We start from the raw sequence: 22,780 nt of genomic DNA, 5'->3' as shown, positions 1-22,780 counted from the left end.
ACACTCTCTCTCTGTTTAAATCTAGATTAAAGACACATCTCTTTGGCCAAGCATTCAAATAATGCATCTCATAATCTTGTACTTTAGTTATATCTGATCAAATGCACATTATTATTCTTTAGCTTGGGTTAAACAAATCAATTTTGCTTGGAACAGCAGCTATGCTAATTATGTCTCTATTTGTTACTCTGCTTCTGCCACGGGAAGAACACCTGAGAAGAGATGATGCAAGCCCTCAGAGGACCTCAGATGATGCCAACCCTGAAACAACATACAGAACTACCACCTTTTGCTATAAGTTTGATTGCATCATATAATAATTGCTGTTAATAGTGTTCATCGTCTGTTTGATTACGTCTTTAATTGATTTTTCCGTACATTTCTGCCATATGTACATTAACTGACAGTCACCGAATAAATAGTGTGTGTTCCACGGTTATTGTCAAGTGTTCATGAGATGGATGGCCTGAGGGAAGAAAGCTACTAGCAACTAAATATATTGTAGAAACTTAAATTGAATTGAATTGAACTGAATTTCTTCCTAGTTTATTTTGGGAACGCGAAAGCCCCGCCCATAATATGCTAATTAGATTCTCGCGAACCAACCAAAATCTAAAGCGCCATTTTTCGGGAGCTGTCAATCATTTTAGAGAACAAATCACCTTTACTGTATCGAAGCCTAAAGAACCGCCTCCCTAAAGAGAGAATACACTTTGCAGTTACAGTTTTGAATGGTGGATGGCGCTATGTCCTTAAACCGAGAAGTTACACAAAAAAGAATGAATCTAGCTGATTTATTTTTCGCCTTAATTGCTTGCGATTTTTGCACAATTAATTGAGATTTGTACATAGACTGTATAAAAACAGGATTTGCATGCTTGCTCTTGCATCTGTTTATGAATCTCTTTCTCCCTTTATCCATATTTGAGTCATTTTACTGATCAGATATTCTTTTGATTCCTCCTGCAATCATAAAAGTACAATTATAGACTTATTAAAAGTAATATTATTTCATAATATTACTTTTATATACTATAATGTTATATAAACATAACATAATATATTTTATATAAATATATTCTAATATATGATTAAATATTTTATGTAAATATCATCTTTCTATATAACATTTAATAATTTTTATAGTGTCACTTCCACAATATTTCGACCTGATTTATTGATTAGGTCGCAGATTCATATTGTTGCACGGGCGAAACGTTATATTCAGATCTTTATTAAAATTACGACTATACAAAATATTTGTAAACAGCAATAGTCACAGGAATATTTAACCCTACAAACAAATTTGAACGCGACAACTGGGTGGGAACGTTTAACAGCAAGCTTCGTTTTCTCTCCGGATCGTTGTTAGCTGTCGAACCAACAAGGCAAGCGGCATGGAAGTGTAAGCGATTTGATTTAATTTCATTCGTTTAAATAATATAATAATAATCTTTTTTTTGTTGTTGAAAATGGTGAGTATATGGCGCTATGATTAGGAAAAAAATGGGTTTCCAAGTTTACACTGAAATGAGGAGGATATGCGGCTCACGTGGTTACACTTGTACAAATGTAACGTTAGTTATTATAGCCATAAAGCTCAGATCAAATTGATTATGAGCTGATCTGTTTAAATTCAATTTATTTTCACCAACAATTGATGAGAGGTCATTTGGGTGTGAAGATTATGTATAATCTTCAGAATACATGTTGGTCGTATTTGTTTATTAGCGAGAGGGTTCCTTTACCATTTGAGCTCTATGGAAATTAGGAATTGCTGTTTATTTGTAATATTGTAACGTAACAATAGTGCCATGGGTTGGAGCTTCCCTTTGCTCACACATGAGATAATTCTAATGTAAACATTTTGTTTTGCAGAAGGGACGCCTATGCTGCTATGCTAAGCAATTATGAGGTCAGTATGCATTTGAAACCTTTTTAGATAAATTTTGGTTCATTTGTATGTTGTACAATTCAATGTGTGTGTTATCAGAAATGCATGTTGTAAATCTCAAGTAAAATCTTCAGTTAAGTTAAGTTTATTTGTGACTGTACAAATGCACTCTATTCCACCAGGTCTATCAGTTACTGACAGACCTGAAAAGAGATGGTTAAAAATAAGCACAGCGCGGGACAGCAGAATCTAAACACCATCATGTATGAGGTGCCTGTTTTTGATGTGATTTGAAACATCTCGTAAACAAAGATGATATGAATTTTTTGGTCTGTGAGAGATTGTTTTCTTCATGATCTTCAGACAGGGTTGATCACTCATGGCCTTTAACAGTTGATGTGTCTGCCTCAGGGGACCCTGAAGTACCTCTCCAAGACGCTGTGTGCTCATGTGAATCCAGACACCGTGAAGGAGTTCCTCACTGCTATGCTGCCTCACAAGCTCACTTAGTGAGTTACAGAAAAAGTTCTTTTTTTATTCCGAAATGCCTTGTTTTATTGTGAAAAACACAGGTATGGGGAAACTTATAGGCCTGTCACAAACTAAATAGTGTATGTGTCACACTAAATAGTGTATTTACAACCACTTTGTATTTCTAAGTTTGAGATGTATCATTATGAAGATTTGTGTCATGTGATGTTTGTCAGACTGCAGTTGATGGTTTTTTCATCTGATAGTCAGTCTAGTATTACTGCACCTGTTTTTAGACTGTGACAAAAGTTGACAGATTGCTGGTTCTTTTTCCTGTTCCTCTTTAAAGAGCTGAGAAGTTGCAGCTCTTTAACCACAGACCTCGGACTGCTGTTGAAATCCAGCTGGTGAGGAAAAAAATGTTCATACCTTTTTTTTAAATACCCTTTCTCCTTCTTTACATCTTTGCCTATTTCTTAGTATTAAGAATGTACATTATTCAAGTTTATTTTATTTGTATAGTGCTTTTCATGATACAAATCGTTGCAGCGCAACTTTACAGCAAATTAAGTTTCTACAATATTGAGTGGTAGCTTATCAGTGGTGACTGTCAGTTAATGTACATATGGCATAAATGTACGGAAAAATCAATTAAAGACATAATCAAACAGATGATGAACACTATTAACAGCAATTATTATATGATGCAATCAAACTAATAGCAAAATGTGGTAGTTCTGTGTTGTTGGATGTCAATCCCGTGGCAAAAACAGAGAAAGAAATAGAGACATAATTAGCGTAGCTGCTGTTCCAACCAAGCAAAACTGATTTGTTTAACCCAACTAAAGAATAATAATTGATCAGATATAACTAAAGTACAAGATTATGAGATGCATTATTTGAATGCTTGGCCAAAGAGATGTGTCTTTAATCTAGATTTAAACAGAGAGAGTGTGTCTGAACCCTGAACGTTATCAGGAAGGCTATTCCAGAGTTTGGGAGCCAAATGCGTAAAAGCTCTACCTCCTTTAGTGGACTTTGCTATCCTAGGTACTACCAAAAGTCCAGAGTTTTGCGACCTTAGGGAGCGTGATGGATTGTAGCGTGGTAGAAGACTAGTTAGGTACGCAGGAGCTAACCCATTATAAGGGCCTTATAGGCTAGTAATAATATTTTGTAACTGATAAGGATCTTAATAAGTAGCCATTGCAGAGACTGTAAAATTGGGGTAATATGATCATATTTTCTTGACCTGGTAAGGACTCTAGCCGCTACATTTTGGACTACCTGTAGCTTGTTTATTGAAGATGCAGCACAACCACCTAGCAGTGCATTACAATAGTCCAGTCTAGAGGTCATGAATGCATGAACTAGCTTTTCTGCATCAGAAACAGGTATCATGTTTCGTAACATGGCAATGTTTCTAAGATGGAAGAAGGCTGTTTTTGTAACATGGGAAATATATCAAAAGTATATAATATACTAATATAACACCCAGATTTTTGACTGAAGAGGAAGTAACCGTGCATCCGTCTAGTTGCAAATTGTAATCCACGAGATTCGGCGTACTGTCTTTTGGTCCAATAAGTAATATCTCTGTCTTATCCGAATTTAATAGGAGAAAATTATTGGTCATCCATTCTTTTACATTTTTAACACACTCCGTTAGCTTAGATAATTTAGAAGTTTCATCTGGTCTTGTTGAGATATATAGTTGAGTATCATCGGCATAACAGTGGAAACTAATCCCGTATTTCCTAATAATATTACCAAGTGGCAACATGTATATCGAAAATAGCAGAGGACCTAGCACAGATCCTTGTGGCACTCCATATTTTACTGGTGATAATTGAGATGACTCCCCATTTAAATGAACAATGTGGTAGCGATCGGACAGGTAGGATCTAAACCATCTTAAAGCCTGCCCTTGGATACCTGTATAGTTTTGTAATCGATCTATCAGTATGTCATGATCTATAGTATCGAATGCAGCACTAAGATCAAGTAAAACTAGCAATGAGACACAGCCTTGGTCTGACGCAAGAAGCAAGTAATTTGTAATTTTAACAAGTGCAGTTTCTGTGCTATGGTGGGGAAATTCTTCATAGAGATCTTTTTTTTGCAGGAAGGAGCACAATTGAGCAGACACAACTTTTTCTAAAAATTTAGACATAAAAGGAAGATTTTAAATGGGTCTGTAATTTGCCAGTTCACTAAGATCTAGTTGTGATTTCTTAATAAGAGGTTTAATAACCGCCAGCTTGAATGGTTTTGGGACGTGACCTAAAGACAACGACGAGTTAATAATATTGAGAAGCGGTTCTTTTGCTACAGGTAACAACTCTTTTAGTAATTTAGTGGGTACAGGATCTAACAGGCATGTTGTTAGTTTAGATGCAGTGATAAGTTTATTTAGCTCTTCCTGTCCTGTAGTTGTAAAGCACTGCAGTTTATCTTTTGGTGCGATGAATGAAGCTGAAGTATTATATGCTGTAGAATCTACATTTGTTAGATCTTTATTAAAAGATAATTTTCATCAAAAAGATCAACATTATGTTCAAGAGTTTGGGGTCTGTACGTGTAAAATATTGATGTCATATCTTTGTGCAATCTGACAGACTGGTACATGTATAGACATTGAGTAGTAATGGTCTTACAACATTCTAGTTTGGCCTACAGCCCAGTTTGGGCTTACAGTGTTATATTTGAATAATAAAAATACACCATAAAAAGCAAATGGCATATTCAGATTGTTGTTTAGAAATTAGTTAATGTTCCTTCAAGTCTAAGATTAATAAATGCGTTAAAAGTATTTTTCATTGTTAGATCATATAGTTAACTAATATTAACAAATGGAACCTTGCTGTTAAGTGTTTCTTCTATTATTGTGTATTCTGAGTTTGTTCAAATGATTTGTTTGAGATGCCACAATGGCTATTGTTTTTGGTTTGAAAAAGTAAGTTTATTTTGAATTTAATGATGGATTTGGGACCAGAGGACACAGTGAGGGATTTTGGATACGTTCTTTAAAAAGTGACAATGTTTAAGTGTTTTGACAAGATTTGTGAATGTTGGTCCAGTTTTTGATTGGTTAATGACACATTTATGCATTGCGTCACGTCACACTATACTTTTGCCTATATAAAATGTAACAAAAAATGAAAAACTATTTTCAGATAAACAGAATTTATACTTGACAGGGGAGTATTTTAAATAATATTATTACAAGGAAAAATTTATCAATTTGGTAAAAAAAGCCCCAGGCTTTATCTGTGCACATGTAATAAGTTAGTGGAAGGGATTGACGAGAGAAAGGATAGTTTTTGAATGGACAGCGCTGGATAATAGATGTATAACCTACCGTATATATGACCTTACAGATGGTAGAGGAGAGCGAAGAAAGACTGACAGAAGAACAGATTGATGAACTTATACAGAAAGTCACGGACGTCCTGCCTGGTGACCCTCAGAAAGCAGGTGATGGATCTGCTGACCCTGAGATGGAGACAGACCAGTAGCATCACCCTTGGACACTCAATTATATATATATATATATATATATATATATATACACACACACAAACCTGATTCCAAAAAAGTTGGGACTGTACAAATTGTGAATAAAAACAGAATGCAATGTGGAAGTTTCAAATTTCAATATTTTGTTCAGAATACAACATAGATGACATCAAATGTTTAAACCGAGAAAATGTATAATTTTCAGGGAATATGTTATCTATATTCTATTGTGAATAAAATATAAGTTTATGAGATTTGTAAATTATTCCATTCCTTTTTTACTCACAATTTGTACAGTGTCCCAACTTTTTTGGAATTGGGTTTGTATATACAAAAACTTTCTTCAGATTCGTTGACAGTGCAAGTGCTAATATTTGCTAATATAAAGCGATGTCTAAGAAAAGTGTTAAAAACATGTATTTATTTTTCCTGGTGTATATATTGCAAAATCATATGATAAAGAAATACCATATATGAATTGTCGGCTTTTTAAACCCATTTGTAGGAGTTGCATTGATCTTTTTTTTTCCTTGGGGGAAAAGATACTTCTCTCTGGTATCCTTCCTGTATATATATATATATATATATATATATATATATATATATATATATATATATATCATCCTCTTTAATTTAGCACATAGTTATACTGTGTTTAATCGGTGACCCTTTTAAGGTTTGATTTGAGAGAGATTGAGCAAAGCAAACCTGGTCGTTTAGTGTTAATTATGGCCATTTATCATTTTGTCAAACAGTCTACTGACCCAACTGCCTGAATATAAGCTGTCAGTACGTGGCTGCAACATTAGCTCTTGTAACAACTAAGTTTACTGAGACTTTTATCCATAAAGCAGCTTGATGTGAATTTATTTGTAATGTGTCACTTAATCTTAGCCTAAAAAGACGCTTTTCTCATTCCAGCCCTCCACAAAAATTTATTTGATAGTAAATCTCATAACATATTGATGATTGTATTGATTAATAATGTATTCTCATTGACAGTTTTCTGATGAGAAGAGAGACGGATTATACACGAGTTTGATTTATGACGGCAAAGCCATGTCCTAAAGAGAAAACCAATGAAAACCATCTGATTGGAAATAGACGTTTGCTGTAGCCAATGAAATGTGAGAGTTCCTCTTAAGCGCTGTGGTAACTATGGTATGAACTGCTCGTAATTTACAGCTCTTCGCTGGAATCGAAATGGTTTGACAGTGATTCCTCGCGTATACACTGAAGATTCACGAGAAATGTGCTCGCGGCGTAAGACTCTCGTCCTCAAAGTCAGAGCTTCATAGCTCCGTTTACACAATCTTCACGTCTGCTTTTCATCAAGCCAGACGTGAATCTGGAGAATGTAGGATTTCGAGGAGTTGTACTTTCTGTACGGTAAGACACACCACGCTAGGTTTTCTTGCTGAACTATTCAAACTAACAGAGTTGTTAGGCATTTGTACGCGTCGTGAGCGTGTTTCACTCACACAGTTTCCTTGTCGCAGGCCTGGCGAATAACTTTGATCTCAGGTCCTCGATTTCCCTTACAACCATTTAAAACGTGTCTTCGTGTCACGCGGCTAATGCTTCACAGTGAAATCAGCCATACTTGTGTGCAAACGTATGCTTATGAACTGAAAAACGCGTTCAGCTTTGTTTTACCTGCACGGTGATGATCGTCGAGCCGACCACATATAATAATGCATCTGTCGACTTGTTGCATTATTGCAGTAGCCTACGTACACGTTTCCCACAAAATACACAGCAGCGGTCTGATGTCAGAACATAATCTTTCTGCACGAGCGCCAGTACGACTTTATTAGCATTTTGGGAATTCAAACTCTGCTGTGATCCTACAAATCGCGGTCCAGTGTTGGCCACAATTACATGTGCTGTCTAGGTAGAATGAATTCAGACATCTCACTAAACGGACCAGTAAGCAACACGTAGCAACCAAAGTAGCAAGAAAACATCATTTGATGTTAAATTTCTTCTATTCCTAAATAATTAGAGAAGGTACTTATAGATTATTAACTGTAATTTGATTCGTTTACTTGGCTCAACCAATGGACCCTTTTCACAAGACGCGTTTAACGGTCATCAGCATCGTAAATCCTTAAGTTTTTCATAGTTGAATTTTTTTTTTTTTTTTTATGTATGTACTTTTATAATACTATTCTTTGTATCATATCACCAATTACATCAAATTACCCCCCAAAAAAACAGTTAACGCTAATGCGAGGGTGTTTCTAATGCAGCGTCTATGGGAGGGACGGTAAATTTGACCTCGTTCTCTATTTCGACTGCCGATATCAGTCTCTCAAATTTTTTTCCTTTTATTGAAAGTCACGAAAACACTATCGGGTTATATACTATTTTATTATATAAATATATAAAAATATATTTGTGGTACTCTCCCATTCACAGCTCTTCAAGTTAACCCAACTATGACGGCTTCCGCTGCTGAGAAGCCTGGGGTGGGATTATCTTTTTGTTCGACCAATAGAAGACAGCTGGGTGGTTGACAAACTACCTACTTATTTTGTAAAAGACCATTTTTGAAGAAGAAATGCATATATTTATGTAGTGTGAAGTCTGATCTTTGAGAAACATGTATAAAAAGGGTCAACTTCGTCAATTCTTTCATTGTTTTTTTTTACATTTTCACTGAACTGTACCATAAATTTGTCCTATGGTGTGACATAGCAAAAATTAGGAAAAAAATACCTCTTAATAATATATAAATAGTAGGGCTGCGCGATAAATCGCATGCGATATTTAATGCGCATCTTGTCAGTAAAGCCGCTTCTGTAATCAGCGGTAAATCTCCATCAAGTGCGGGCTTTCACATGGAGCAGCATTTACTACACAGAGCCATTGTTCACTGACAAGCTGCGCAAAATATGATCGTGGTTTTGCGCAGCTTGTCAGTGAACAATGGCTCTGTGTAGTAAATGCTGCTCCATGTGAAAGCCCGCACTTGATGGAGATTTACCGCTGATTACAGAAGCGGCTTTTTTGCACAGCTTGTCAGTGAACAACGGCTCTGTGTAGTAAATGCTGCTCCATGTGAAAGCCCGCACGTGATGGAGATTTACCGCTAATCGTGCAGCCCTAATAAATAGCATGAGAGAGATTTATCTTCATTGTTATACACTTATTTTCATATAGTGTTATTTATTTAATATGAAATTATAATTAACATAATTTTTTCCCCACGACTCTCAAACTTTGACAACAAGACAAACTTTGCTGTCATCCGTTCAAAACGGATGAAAATTATACAATTTTAAGATGAGTGATATTTATATCCTCCCTATTACAATACTCAACTGTTTTTTTTTTAGATAAAAACAAATCTGTGGTTCTTTTATGTGTGTCACACCATAGGACATTACGTCACACTAAAGGACAGAAATGGTAGTTATTAAATTATTTCTATTTAGTTTTGAACATGTCAAAGGAGAAAGAAAGTTTAATTTTGATACAAACAATATCAACATGTTTTTTAAACGAAACACAAAAAATTATTTATCAACCAAAGTCAGTCTCTTAGTCAATCAGTATGTTACTGAAACTTTTCTAGCCCCCCTGCTACATGTGTGGCACAGCTAAATATGATTGATATTCAAACTATATTAATTAAAGGGTTCATATGACGTTGCTAAAAATAACATTATTTTGTGTATTTGGTGTAATGCAATGTGTTTATGTGGTTTAAGGTTAAAAAAACACATTATTTTCCATATAATGTACATTATTGTTGCTCCTCTATTCCGCGCCTTTCTGAAACGCATCGATTTTTAAAAAGCTCATCGTGTCTGAAAAGCAAGGTGTGCTCTGATTGGCCAGTTATCCAGTGCGTTGTGATTGGCCGAATGCCTCAAGCGTGTGACGGAAATGTTACGCCTCTTACCATCTTGTGATGCTGTGTCCCAGCAGGACGAGACAAAACCAATAAAAGCCATTACAAACGAGGCATTTGTTGCATCCAGTGGGGACATACTTACTGATTATAATGACTTATACTGTCTTTTTACGCGTTGTGTTGCTTATCGCGCTGTATAAAACCATGTTTTCATTTGTGATCGGAGAAACAACAAACAACAAGCCTACTCTACACTGCTCAAAACTCGCGTTTGAATCATCAGTGGCAAATTATTTAAATATAAAAAACTTTCTTACAGGCTGTGAGTCAGAAGCGCCAGACTGTCCTTGCAAAGTTGGAACTGCCCCACTTTATAGAACAGCCTTTGTGCCACAGACACAGTGTAGGCTACTGGTTCAGGAAACAGTCCTCATCCTCCATAAAATGCGCTGCACACATCTGAATATTTGGTTTGAACTGTTCTGGAACAGTGTTGTAAATACAACTTAACCACTGATTTCTAGTCGTGTCCTCTTTTGGAAGGCCAAACAAAGTAGTTTTGCTTTCACAATGAAACACACAGCGGCTCCACAACATTGCAGCGGCGGCAACAGCAAGAATTAAAGTTACGCCTTCTTTCTTTGCGTGAACATTTAGGCGGCGTTATGCAAATCTTCCCACATCGTGACGTAGACATGTGGGGGCGAGTTAGAACGAGCCATTTTAGGTAGGCGTGGTTAACTTTTATAAAGAATATCTCTTTGGATTTGAGACTTTAGTCTTTGCAACTTTACAGATCTTCTTTATGCACCAAGAGCTTGTAACACTCCAAAGAGAAAGGAAAACTTGAAATCGCATCGTATGACCCCTTTAAGATTTGAATGAATTTTTTAAAAACTATATGGCTACTCTTTTTAAGGCATCATTTTGATTCTATTTACTTTCTGCATCGCTCTCTTTGGATCTCCTCCCTTATGGTGGATCCCTGTTAATTTTTTGTCTATATTTCCATGTCCTCTCTCTTCCAGTAATTTCTCTCCCTCAATTCTTTGTTTCAAAAACAAATGACCACATTTTATACTTATTTTCATGACACTTTATAACAGTACAAGTTTTCTGCAAAAACATCAGAAAATAGTTTAATTAATGTAATTATTGCATTTAAGAACACTGGAAATGATCAAAAAAGAATAAAAAGGAGTAAAACAAATCTTATTTAAAGCTGCAGTCCGTAAGATGTGCCTCTTTGTCGCCATGTCCGTTTAAAAACCTGGAATTGTAGCTGTGTGCGGAATTATCTAGCTTGCGTGGGTTGTGAGCCAGCGTGGATGAATCTAATGTTCTGAAGAGTATGTGTGGCAGTCAGTCACCGCACCGGTGTGGATATTTACTGTACTTCGCAATCACAGATTCTAGCCTACGTCTTGGAATATATGACCCAAATAAGAATTTTCACCAGATATTGCCATCTGAACAAGTAAGTAACAAGTCTGCCACGTTTGTTCTGACCTACTGAGGAAAAAAAGCATTACCATAAATCTCGCTACCAATGGTGATTAAATCGCTAACCGATAAAGTTTGGTTAGCTCATATCACATCAAACCATTCAAATTATTATTATTGATATACTTTATTCTCAAATTATTAATGTTAACAACATCAGCATTGGTGACTATGAGTATAGTGTGTATTAGTGTGTAGATTTCAATTTCTGCACACAGTCTAATCTAATTGTCATACTCTTCGAATTTCATATTAAGAAACATAAACATTCAAACTGGTTTTCTTTCAAATACAAATCTTTGTAATCCCAGGCTATCTGTAATCAGAAGCACATTTATAACTGAAATATAATTTCATTTCTTTCACATGTGTTTCATAAACACAGTCCTTTATGGATTACAATCCGCCATCAAAATGATACATTTAATTATTCCAGCTGCTGTGAGAAAAGGCTATAAATGATCCGCCACCTGCAGGATTCTCACATGCGATAGCCTCGTAGCCGGGACAACTTCTTTTATGTTTACAGACATGACGTTATAATGCAGCAGCATGCTCGAATTTCCCGCGAAAACCTACCCGTACCACTCAAATTTGAAAACATTATTATAAGCTAGCCATTGTGAATCGGGCTAAAGTAAGGTGATAGTTTTGAACACTGGTTGGTTATGTACTTGCTCAAATATTGATTTCGGATCATTTTTAACCAAAAAGAAGTTACGGACTGCAGCTTAAAATGCTTTTTAAAGAGACCTTGTCCTCTGGTGTGACATCTTTGTCCTGTGGTGTGACAGTACAGGTGTCACACCGGAAGACATTATCTGTCACACCATAGGACGTTTCAGCCTTTTTCTGTCAATTAATGACCTTGTTATTGCGAGCTAACCTGCCATTAGCGGTTAGTAAGACACATTTGCATAATTTTCCATGATTATGTAGTTTAACATGCAGTTTTTAATAAAAAAAATATAATTTAAGGGTGCCACACCAAAGGACAACAAAACATTACACTTTTGTAGTGGTTCCAAGAAAAGTTAAATATTTGAACAATTCTGAGACAGAAATTGACCATGTGCTCATGTCATGGGCTTGACAGAAGGCTTCAGTAACATGATCATTAATGGGGTCCTTCAACTAATTAAAGTTTTCTTTGGAATTGGTCGATTTAAAATCAGGATATGGTGTCACACCATAGGACATGGTTTTCAGAGACAAAATATATCAAGTTCCTACGCTTTCAGAAATATATGGATGAAAAAAAAAATGATTGCTGAGGAAAAAAAGCATTACCATAAATCTCGCTACCAATGGTGATTAAATCGCTAACCGATAAAGTTTGGTTAGCTCATATCACATCAAACCATTCAAATTATTATTATTGATATACTTTATTCTCAAATTATTAATGTTAACAACATCAGCATTGGTGACTATGAGTATAGTGTGTATTAGTGTGTAGATTTCAATTTCTGCACACAGTCTAATCTAATTGTCATACTCTTCGAATTTCATATTAAGAAACATAAACATTCAAACTGGTTTTCTTTCAAATACAAATCTTTGTAATCCCAGGCTATCTGTAATCAGAAGCACATTTATAACTGAAATATAATTTCATTTCTTTCACATGTGTTTCATAAACACAGTCCTTTATGGATTACAATCCGCCATCAAAATGATACATTTAATTATTCCAGCTGCTGTGAGAAAAGGCTATAAATGATCCGCCACCTGCAGGATTCTCACATGCGATAGCCTCGTAGCCGGGACAACTTCTTTTATGTTTACAGACATGACGTTATAATGCAGCAGCATGCTCGAATTTCCCGCGAAAACCTACCCGTACCACTCAAATTTGAAAACATTATTATAAGCTAGCCATTGTGAATCGGGCTAAAGTAAGGTGATAGTTTTGAACACTGGTTGGTTATGTACTTGCTCAAATATTGATTTCGGATCATTTTTAACCAAAAAGAAGTTACGGACTGCAGCTTAAAATGCTTTTTAAAGAGACCTTGTCCTCTGGTGTGACATCTTTGTCCTGTGGTGTGACAGTACAGGTGTCACACCGGAAGACATTATCTGTCACACCATAGGACGTTTCAGCCTTTTTCTGTCAATTAATGACCTTGTTATTGCGAGCTAACCTGCCATTAGCGGTTAGTAAGACACATTTGCATAATTTTCCATGATTATGTAGTTTAACATGCAGTTTTTAATAAAAAAAATATAATTTAAGGGTGCCACACCAAAGGACAACAAAACATTACACTTTTGTAGTGGTTCCAAGAAAAGTTAAATATTTGAACAATTCTGAGACAGAAATTGACCATGTGCTCATGTCATGGGCTTGACAGAAGGCTTCAGTAACATGATCATTAATGGGGTCCTTCAACTAATTAAAGTTTTCTTTGGAATTGGTCGATTTAAAATCAGGATATGGTGTCACACCATAGGACATGGTTTTCAGAGACAAAATATATCAAGTTCCTACGCTTTCAGAAATATATGGATGAAAAAAAAAATGATTGCCATTTACTAAAATAGACACTTGTACAATTATGCCGGAGGTATTTTCTTTTTAAGTTATAAAAGTTGTAATTTACTGAATCATGCTTGAGACAGTCACACCAAAGGACAATTTTGAGATTTGGCTCAAAAATGTAAAAAATCTAATAACACTGCAGCTTTTATAACAACAGGTCCATGTAGGACAAAGAAATGTTTAATGATTTACTGCATTTTAAATAACGACAAAATTATATTCATTTTTATCTTGTGGGACAGTGAAAATGCCATGTCACGTCAACAACCCAGATACATGTTCAGTGGAAACCTGTTTAGGAATAGTAATTAGGCTTGTTTGAGATGAGCAAAATCTGCGCAGAACTGATCACCGGTGATCACCGCGAGATGCATGCCGGTTAGAAAAGTGTCCGAGTTACGTCCGACTTGCTCTGATGGCATGCTGACGTGTGCCAAAAAACTCTTGCGACGGCGAGGTGGCTGTGTCGGATTGTGCAGTCGAGCGCAGTTGCTCTCCAGCGACTGCACTGATCAAAAGCATGATGGGAAACGACTGACTGATGACACAGCTGAATGCTCAATGATTCAGACAGCTGTGATGCTGCATTCTCTACTGATTTCATGTGATTATGTGTTTAAATTATGCATGAATATTTCCCAAACACTTTAACAGTGCGATCTCTGTGTGAGATATGTGATTGTTGTCATATTTCTATAAAAATCAAAAATATATGTTTGTATTAAAGTAAAAATGAATGATAAATACGAATACGCCTTTCGTATCGAATTAAATAGCAAGCACTTTGAGTGTCTTGTTCATATTTATTTTCGTATAAAAGCAACAGAACTAAAATTATATGTTAATCAGCAACACAGCACGTGAGTGTGAATAACGCCATATCTGTCTTTGATCTCGTTGGTATCTGTTCCACTTCGAGAGGTCAGAACTGTCAGTCTTGACTGCGCTTATTTCACTCCTCCCCTCACTGCAGCCGCCTACTCTCGCCTACATTTCAGGCGAGGCAAGGCGCATCTCAAACAAGCCTTTTATTAGGTCTCATTCACTATTACTGGGAGGATTATTTATACAAACATTACTAAAATGATTAAAATTTCCACCTAATTCACAACGCGTACATACAGACATTAATTATGTTATATTATGTTATTAACATGCCCCGTAGGTGGGGTACATTGTAACATCTGAGGGGCACGTTGTAACATGACCATAAAACAGCTTAAAATGTTATCTGATCGAATGAAAAAAATATACAAGACAAACTAAAATATTTTGTTAATAAAATTAAATAATGATATATTTTTTTGGTATGGTAAAATGGTTTAACATAATTTGGTATATGGTAACTAATAAATACTGTAAATTTTGTTATGCTAGCATGTGTGTAATATTGAAACCATGTGTGTTACAACTAACCCCGTGTTACTTTGTGCCCCGCATTCCCCTAGTATTCTAGCATATTAACAAGTTAAGTAATTTACATAAAATGTGCCCAATCATCTACATTTAAGGGATTTATATTCAACATAAAATATCTACATTAAAAAATCTAATTTAACACGTTTAAAAGTCCACCCAGAGTATGTGCACAAATATCAGGCGTTACATTTTCATGCATTGCATGCGTCACAAATAACACCTCACGCGCATCTAAAAACAAAAGCAACCACAGATACTTGCCACAACAGGATGCTTTGGTGCTTAAAGGTGTTAACGTGCATGTTCTGCCAAAGTTTAAAGTTGACGCGTGTGAAAGATGCTTTTGACACTGAAAAACAGAGGTAGGAAGTGTAACCTGCACACTGGAGGTGTAACCAAAATTAGATGTTCTAGTAGATTAGTAGACCAACTGCTAAAAAACAAGGTAAACAACATCTAAACTGACAGATCATTTCTTGTTTTAATATTAATTTAATCAAAAACTAATTATTTTAATAATTTCTGTAAATGAAATATGAAAAAAATAGCATTGTCATCATTGTAGCATATGCGTTCTGTTGAATATCGATATTGAGTCTTAAAGATTGAGTCCACTATAGATAGATTTAGTATAGATCCACTAGATTTTTCTACTTTGACCTGGATAACTGAGAATTTACACAACCCTAAACTAGATATGACACCTACAAGATACACACAACATAATTTCCACAGCATTACATTGTTTGTCTAATTACATTTTACTGGACATTTTCCTTTGATGTGTTTTGGCTTGCAATTCAAGCGTAGTTCTTGAGTTACAGCACTCAAATTGGCAAACTCTAATTGTCTAATACTATTACAGTAATGTTGTACTGAAATGGTATTAGATGTGACATTTAATGTAACATGAGATGCACCCTAGTAGCCAATACTGAAACGGACCTGACAAAATCTGTTTTTGAAAGTGCTTTTCCTTCCCCTTTTTACAGGCACAATGGTGCTGACAGAGAACATAAGGCTTGACTTACCAAGTCGAATTTTATTGAAGCTCCAAGCAAAGGCCTGAAGGGCTGCTGGCTGGAAAACATTTGCCCATCCCTTCCCTCCCCCAAAAAACCTTTACCTAAGCTGCCTTTCAAAATTCTTTCACCCTGAACCTTTCTGGAAAGCATTCGCTCTGTCTTTTTTCCAAAATCCCTCTTGATTTTCCCTCCCCCTTCTTTCTGCTAAGTCTGTTTTACCAATTTTGTGGCCTCATTCTGCTTTTTTATAACCACAAACCACATACTCCCCTAACTGTAAGTCATGAGAAAACAAACGTGCAACGTTCTTCTGGTCTGTGGGGTCATCAGCTCCATCACGGTATTTTATCTTGGCCTCAGCACGATAGAATGTCCAACTGCTCGTTCTCGTGCGGCACAGCACGGGTGGGCGGTTAATCTACATGCTGGCCGAAACCTAAGTGACCCGTTACAAATCCCTGAGGAATACAATGAGGAAACCCCTCTCATTTTCGTTGGCGGAGTCCCTCGTAGTGGCACCACACTGATTCGGGCTATGTTGGACGCTCACCCTTTCGTTCGGTGCGGAGAAGAGACCCGTGTCATCCCCCGGCTGTTAGCCATGCAGGCCACGTGGAGTCACTCCACACGTGAACGGATCCGTCTGGACGAGGCTGGTGTCACCGATGAGGTCCTGGATGCAGCTGTACGCGCCTTCCTGTTGGAGATCATAGTGGGGCACGGCGAGCCCGCTCCGAGGCTCTGCAATAAGGACCCTTTCGCTCTGAAGTCCCTTTCCTACCTCTCCAAGCTCTTTCCAAAAGCGAAGTTTGTTCTTATGCTCCGCGATGGCAGGGCCACCGTACACTCTATGATTTCCCGCAAGGTGACTATCACCGGGTTTGACTTGACGAGTTACCGGGACTGTTTGGTGAAGTGGAACCGAGCAGTGGAGGTGCACAGTCTAATCTAATTGTCATACTCTTCGAATTCCATATTAAGAAATTATTTTAACCCAAAAAGTAAATTATGCTCCCTTCAAACTGGTTTTCTTTCAAATACAAATCTTTGTAATCCCAGGCTATCTGTAATCAGAAGCACATTTATAACTGAAATATAATTTCATTTCTTTCACATGTGTTTCATAAACACAGTCCTTTATGGATTACAATCCGCCATCAAAATGATACATTTAATTATTCCAGCTGCTGTGAGAAAAGGCTATAAATGATCCGCCACCTGCAGGATTCTCACATGCGATAGCCTCGTAGCCGGGACAACTTCTTTTATGTTTACAGACATGACGTTATAATGCAGCAGCATGCTCGAATTTCCCGCGAAAACCTACCCGTACCACTCAAATTTGAAAACATTATTATAAGCTAGCCATTGTGAATCGGGCTAAAGTAAGGTGATAGTTTTGAACACTGGTTGGTTATGTACTTGCTCAAATATTGATTTCGGATCATTTTTAACCAAAAAGAAGTTACGGACTGCAGCTTAAAATGCTTTTTAAAGAGACCTTGTCCTCTGGTGTGACATCTTTGTCCTGTGGTGTGACAGTACAGGTGTCACACCGGAAGACATTATCTGTCACACCATAGGACGTTTCAGCCTTTTTCTGTCAATTAATGACCTTGTTATTGCGAGCTAACCTGCCATTAGCGGTTAGTAAGACACATTTGCATAATTTTCCATGATTATGTAGTTTAACATGCAGTTTTTAATAAAAAAAATATAATTTAAGGGTGCCACACCAAAGGACAACAAAACATTACACTTTTGTAGTGGTTCCAAGAAAAGTTAAATATTTGAACAATTCTGAGACAGAAATTGACCATGTGCTCATGTCATGGGCTTGACAGAAGGCTTCAGTAACATGATCATTAATGGGGTCCTTCAACTAATTAAAGTTTTCTTTGGAATTGGTCGATTTAAAATCAGGATATGGTGTCACACCATAGGACATGGTTTTCAGAGACAAAATATATCAAGTTCCTACGCTTTCAGAAATATATGGATGAAAAAAAAAATGATTGCCATTTACTAAAATAGACACTTGTACAATTATGCCGGAGGTATTTTCTTTTTAAGTTATAAAAGTTGTAATTTACTGAATCATGCTTGAGACAGTCACACCAAAGGACAATTTTGAGATTTGGCTCAAAAATGTAAAAAATCTAATAACACTGCAGCTTTTATAACAACAGGTCCATGTAGGACAAAGAAATGTTTAATGATTTACTGCATTTTAAATAACGACAAAATTATATTCATTTTTATCTTGTGGGACAGTGAAAATGCCATGTCACGTCAACAACCCAGATACATGTTCAGTGGAAACCTGTTTAGGAATAGTAATTAGGCTTGTTTGAGATGAGCAAAATCTGCGCAGAACTGATCACCGGTGATCACCGCGAGATGCATGCCGGTTAGAAAAGTGTCCGAGTTACGTCCGACTTGCTCTGATGGCATGCTGACGTGTGCCAAAAAACTCTTGCGACGGCGAGGTGGCTGTGTCGGATTGTGCAGTCGAGCGCAGTTGCTCTCCAGCGACTGCACTGATCAAAAGCATGATGGGAAACGACTGACTGATGACACAGCTGAATGCTCAATGATTCAGACAGCTGTGATGCTGCATTCTCTACTGATTTCATGTGATTATGTGTTTAAATTATGCATGAATATTTCCCAAACACTTTAACAGTGCGATCTCTGTGTGAGATATGTGATTGTTGTCATATTTCTATAAAAATCAAAAATATATGTTTGTATTAAAGTAAAAATGAATGATAAATACGAATACGCCTTTCGTATCGAATTAAATAGCAAGCACTTTGAGTGTCTTGTTCATATTTATTTTCGTATAAAAGCAACAGAACTAAAATTGTATGTTAATCAGCAACACAGCACGTGAGTGTGAATAACGCCATATCTGTCTTTGATCTCGTTGGTATCTGTTCCACTTCGAGAGGTCAGAACTGTCAGTCTTGACTGCGCTTATTTCACTCCTCCCCTCACTGCAGCCGCCTACTCTCGCCTACATTTCAGGCGAGGCAAGGCGCATCTCAAACAAGCCTTTTATTAGGTCTCATTCACTATTACTGGGAGGATTATTTATACAAACATTACTAAAATGATTAAAATTTCCACCTAATTCACAACGCGTACATACAGACATTAATTATGTTATATTATGTTATTAACATGCCCCGTAGGTGGGGTACATTGTAACATCTGAGGGGCACGTTGTAACATGACCATAAAACAGCTTAAAATGTTATCTGATCGAATGAAAAAAATATACAAGACAAACTAAAATATTTTGTTAATAAAATTAAATAATGATATATTTTTTTGGTATGGTAAAATGGTTTAACATAATTTGGTATATGGTAACTAATAAATACTGTAAATTTTGTTATGCTAGCATGTGTGTAATATTGAAACCATGTGTGTTACAACTAACCCCGTGTTACTTTGTGCCCCGCATTCCCCTAGTATTCTAGCATATTAACAAGTTAAGTAATTTACATAAAATGTGCCCAATCATCTACATTTAAGGGATTTATATTCAACATAAAATATCTACATTAAAAAATCTAATTTAACACGTTTAAAAGTCCACCCAGAGTATGTGCACAAATATCAGGCGTTACATTTTCATGCATTGCATGCGTCACAAATAACACCTCACGCGCATCTAAAAACAAAAGCAACCACAGATACTTGCCACAACAGGATGCTTTGGTGCTTAAAGGTGTTAACGTGCATGTTCTGCCAAAGTTTAAAGTTGACGCGTGTGAAAGATGCTTTTGACACTGAAAAACAGAGGTAGGAAGTGTAACCTGCACACTGGAGGTGTAACCAAAATTAGATGTTCTAGTAGATTAGTAGACCAACTGCTAAAAAACAAGGTAAACAACATCTAAACTGACAGATCATTTCTTGTTTTAATATTAATTTAATCAAAAACTAATTATTTTAATAATTTCTGTAAATGAAATATGAAAAAAATAGCATTGTCATCATTGTAGCATATGCGTTCTGTTGAATATCGATATTGAGTCTTAAAGATTGAGTCCACTATAGATAGATTTAGTATAGATCCACTAGATTTTTCTACTTTGACCTGGATAACTGAGAATTTACACAACCCTAAACTAGATATGACACCTACAAGATACACACAACATAATTTCCACAGCATTACATTGTTTGTCTAATTACATTTTACTGGACATTTTCCTTTGATGTGTTTTGGCTTGCAATTCAAGCGTAGTTCTTGAGTTACAGCACTCAAATTGGCAAACTCTAATTGTCTAATACTATTACAGTAATGTTGTACTGAAATGGTATTAGATGTGACATTTAATGTAACATGAGATGCACCCTAGTAGCCAATACTGAAACGGACCTGACAAAATCTGTTTTTGAAAGTGCTTTTCCTTCCCCTTTTTACAGGCACAATGGTGCTGACAGAGAACATAAGGCTTGACTTACCAAGTCGAATTTTATTGAAGCTCCAAGCAAAGGCCTGAAGGGCTGCTGGCTGGAAAACATTTGCCCATCCCTTCCCTCCCCCAAAAAACCTTTACCTAAGCTGCCTTTCAAAATTCTTTCACCCTGAACCTTTCTGGAAAGCATTCGCTCTGTCTTTTTTCCAAAATCCCTCTTGATTTTCCCTCCCCCTTCTTTCTGCTAAGTCTGTTTTACCAATTTTGTGGCCTCATTCTGCTTTTTTATAACCACAAACCACATACTCCCCTAACTGTAAGTCATGAGAAAACAAACGTGCAACGTTCTTCTGGTCTGTGGGGTCATCAGCTCCATCACGGTATTTTATCTTGGCCTCAGCACGATAGAATGTCCAACTGCTCGTTCTCGTGCGGCACAGCACGGGTGGGCGGTTAATCTACATGCTGGCCGAAACCTAAGTGACCCGTTACAAATCCCTGAGGAATACAATGAGGAAACCCCTCTCATTTTCGTTGGCGGAGTCCCTCGTAGTGGCACCACACTGATTCGGGCTATGTTGGACGCTCACCCTTTCGTTCGGTGCGGAGAAGAGACCCGTGTCATCCCCCGGCTGTTAGCCATGCAGGCCACGTGGAGTCACTCCACACGTGAACGGATCCGTCTGGACGAGGCTGGTGTCACCGATGAGGTCCTGGATGCAGCTGTACGCGCCTTCCTGTTGGAGATCATAGTGGGGCACGGCGAGCCCGCTCCGAGGCTCTGCAATAAGGACCCTTTCGCTCTGAAGTCCCTTTCCTACCTCTCCAAGCTCTTTCCAAAAGCGAAGTTTGTTCTTATGCTCCGCGATGGCAGGGCCACCGTACACTCTATGATTTCCCGCAAGGTGACTATCACCGGGTTTGACTTGACGAGTTACCGGGACTGTTTGGTGAAGTGGAACCGAGCAGTGGAGGTGATGTATGACCAGTGCCTGGCTGCAGCGGATGGCAACTGTCTGCCTGTGCATTATGAGCAGCTGGTCCTGTACCCTGAGTGGGTGATGCGCAAGCTCCTTCGGTTCCTGGATCTGCCGTGGGACACCGCCGTGCTGCACCACGAACAGCTTATTGGGAAAGCCGGTGGAGTTTCACTGTCAAAGTGAGTTTGATGCTTTCAGCTATTTGTTTTATTTGTCACACTTTTCGTCATATTCACATCCTTGATGATATCGGATAAAGCCTATATTAAAGTTCTTTAACTTTTGTCTAAATAAATGGAAAATTAAACACTAAAATAAGTTTTGAATGCAACCTTCTAAGCACACCTTGGCCATAGAATTGCCATTGGCTAGTAAATTTTCTAGTTTACCCACCAAACTGATACTATTTTATATATTATGTAATATAATTAGACTACTTTTGACCTAATTCTTTTATCACATTGATTTAAATAGGATAATCTTGTACCGTATTGATTTACTTGCATGTTATGTGACCATTAACCAATGTCAGAGAACCGTGAACATGCAAATGTGATGATAATTATTCAAATATTTATTTTTAAGTCTCAGGGGTACTTCAAGTAAATATATTAGGTGAAAGAGATTCAGATGAGAAAAAAATCTCTGCCTTAATCTCTGCCTTTACATGTAAATAAAAATAACGTGAATTTGTGCATTTTTAAGTGTTTGAAAGACAAAAATTAGATGGTAATGCATGCTTAAATAGGCCACTGAGTGATAATTCTAATAAAATTAATGTGTTCATCAGTAGTTGATGCAATGTTCAAACACTTCTTAAACCTGAAGTGATCAAATGCTGTAGCCACCTGACTAATGACTGGTCTTTGGGTGAAGGTCCACAAAACTGCAAGACTTTCTGGCTGTATGTAAGCGGTAGCTATTTTAGAAAGGAAAATGTAAAAGAGGAAATAGAGGAATTGGGGAGAATCAATAAATTGTGAATAAAATATTGCCAGTGTGTGTTATGTAATCAATAAAAAAGGTAATTTAATCTAATTACAAGTACTTAATTTTTGTAATCTGATTACGTAATTCAGATTACATGTAGTCAATTACTACACAGATCTCTCTCTCTCTCTCTCTC

General features: G+C 36.9%; 1 protein-coding gene and 1 pseudogene across 2 annotated transcripts in view; both read left to right on the top strand.

Annotated features, from left to right (window-relative positions):
- Positions 1–1,307: 1,307 nt before the first annotated feature.
- LOC107590123 (DNA-directed RNA polymerase III subunit RPC9-like) lies at positions 1,308–5,927 on the top strand (annotated as a pseudogene).
- A 1,098-nt stretch (positions 5,928–7,025) lies between these two features.
- The window catches only part of LOC107590047 (protein-tyrosine sulfotransferase 1-like), a 19,211-nt gene continuing 3,456 nt past the window's right edge, over positions 7,026–22,780 (top strand). Inside the window, exons 1-3 of one of the 2 annotated variants that reach the window (XM_016278654.1) lie at positions 7,026–7,273; positions 16,206–17,172; positions 21,649–21,833. In XM_016278654.1, the coding sequence (XP_016134140.1) occupies positions 16,522–17,172; positions 21,649–21,833 (836 nt within the window). In that variant the 5' untranslated portion in view covers positions 7,026–7,273; positions 16,206–16,521. Of the gene's footprint in view, positions 7,274–16,205; positions 17,173–20,623; positions 21,834–22,780 lie in introns of those variants that run through there. The other variant, XM_016278655.1, reaches the window with a different exon arrangement.

Source organism: Sinocyclocheilus grahami, unplaced genomic scaffold (assembly GCF_001515645.1).
Source record: "Sinocyclocheilus grahami isolate Dianchi unplaced genomic scaffold, SAMN03320097.WGS_v1.1 scaffold124.1, whole genome shotgun sequence".
NCBI lineage: Eukaryota > Metazoa > Chordata > Actinopteri > Cypriniformes > Cyprinidae > Sinocyclocheilus > Sinocyclocheilus grahami.
This window is presented reverse-complemented; position numbering and strand designations above follow the sequence as displayed.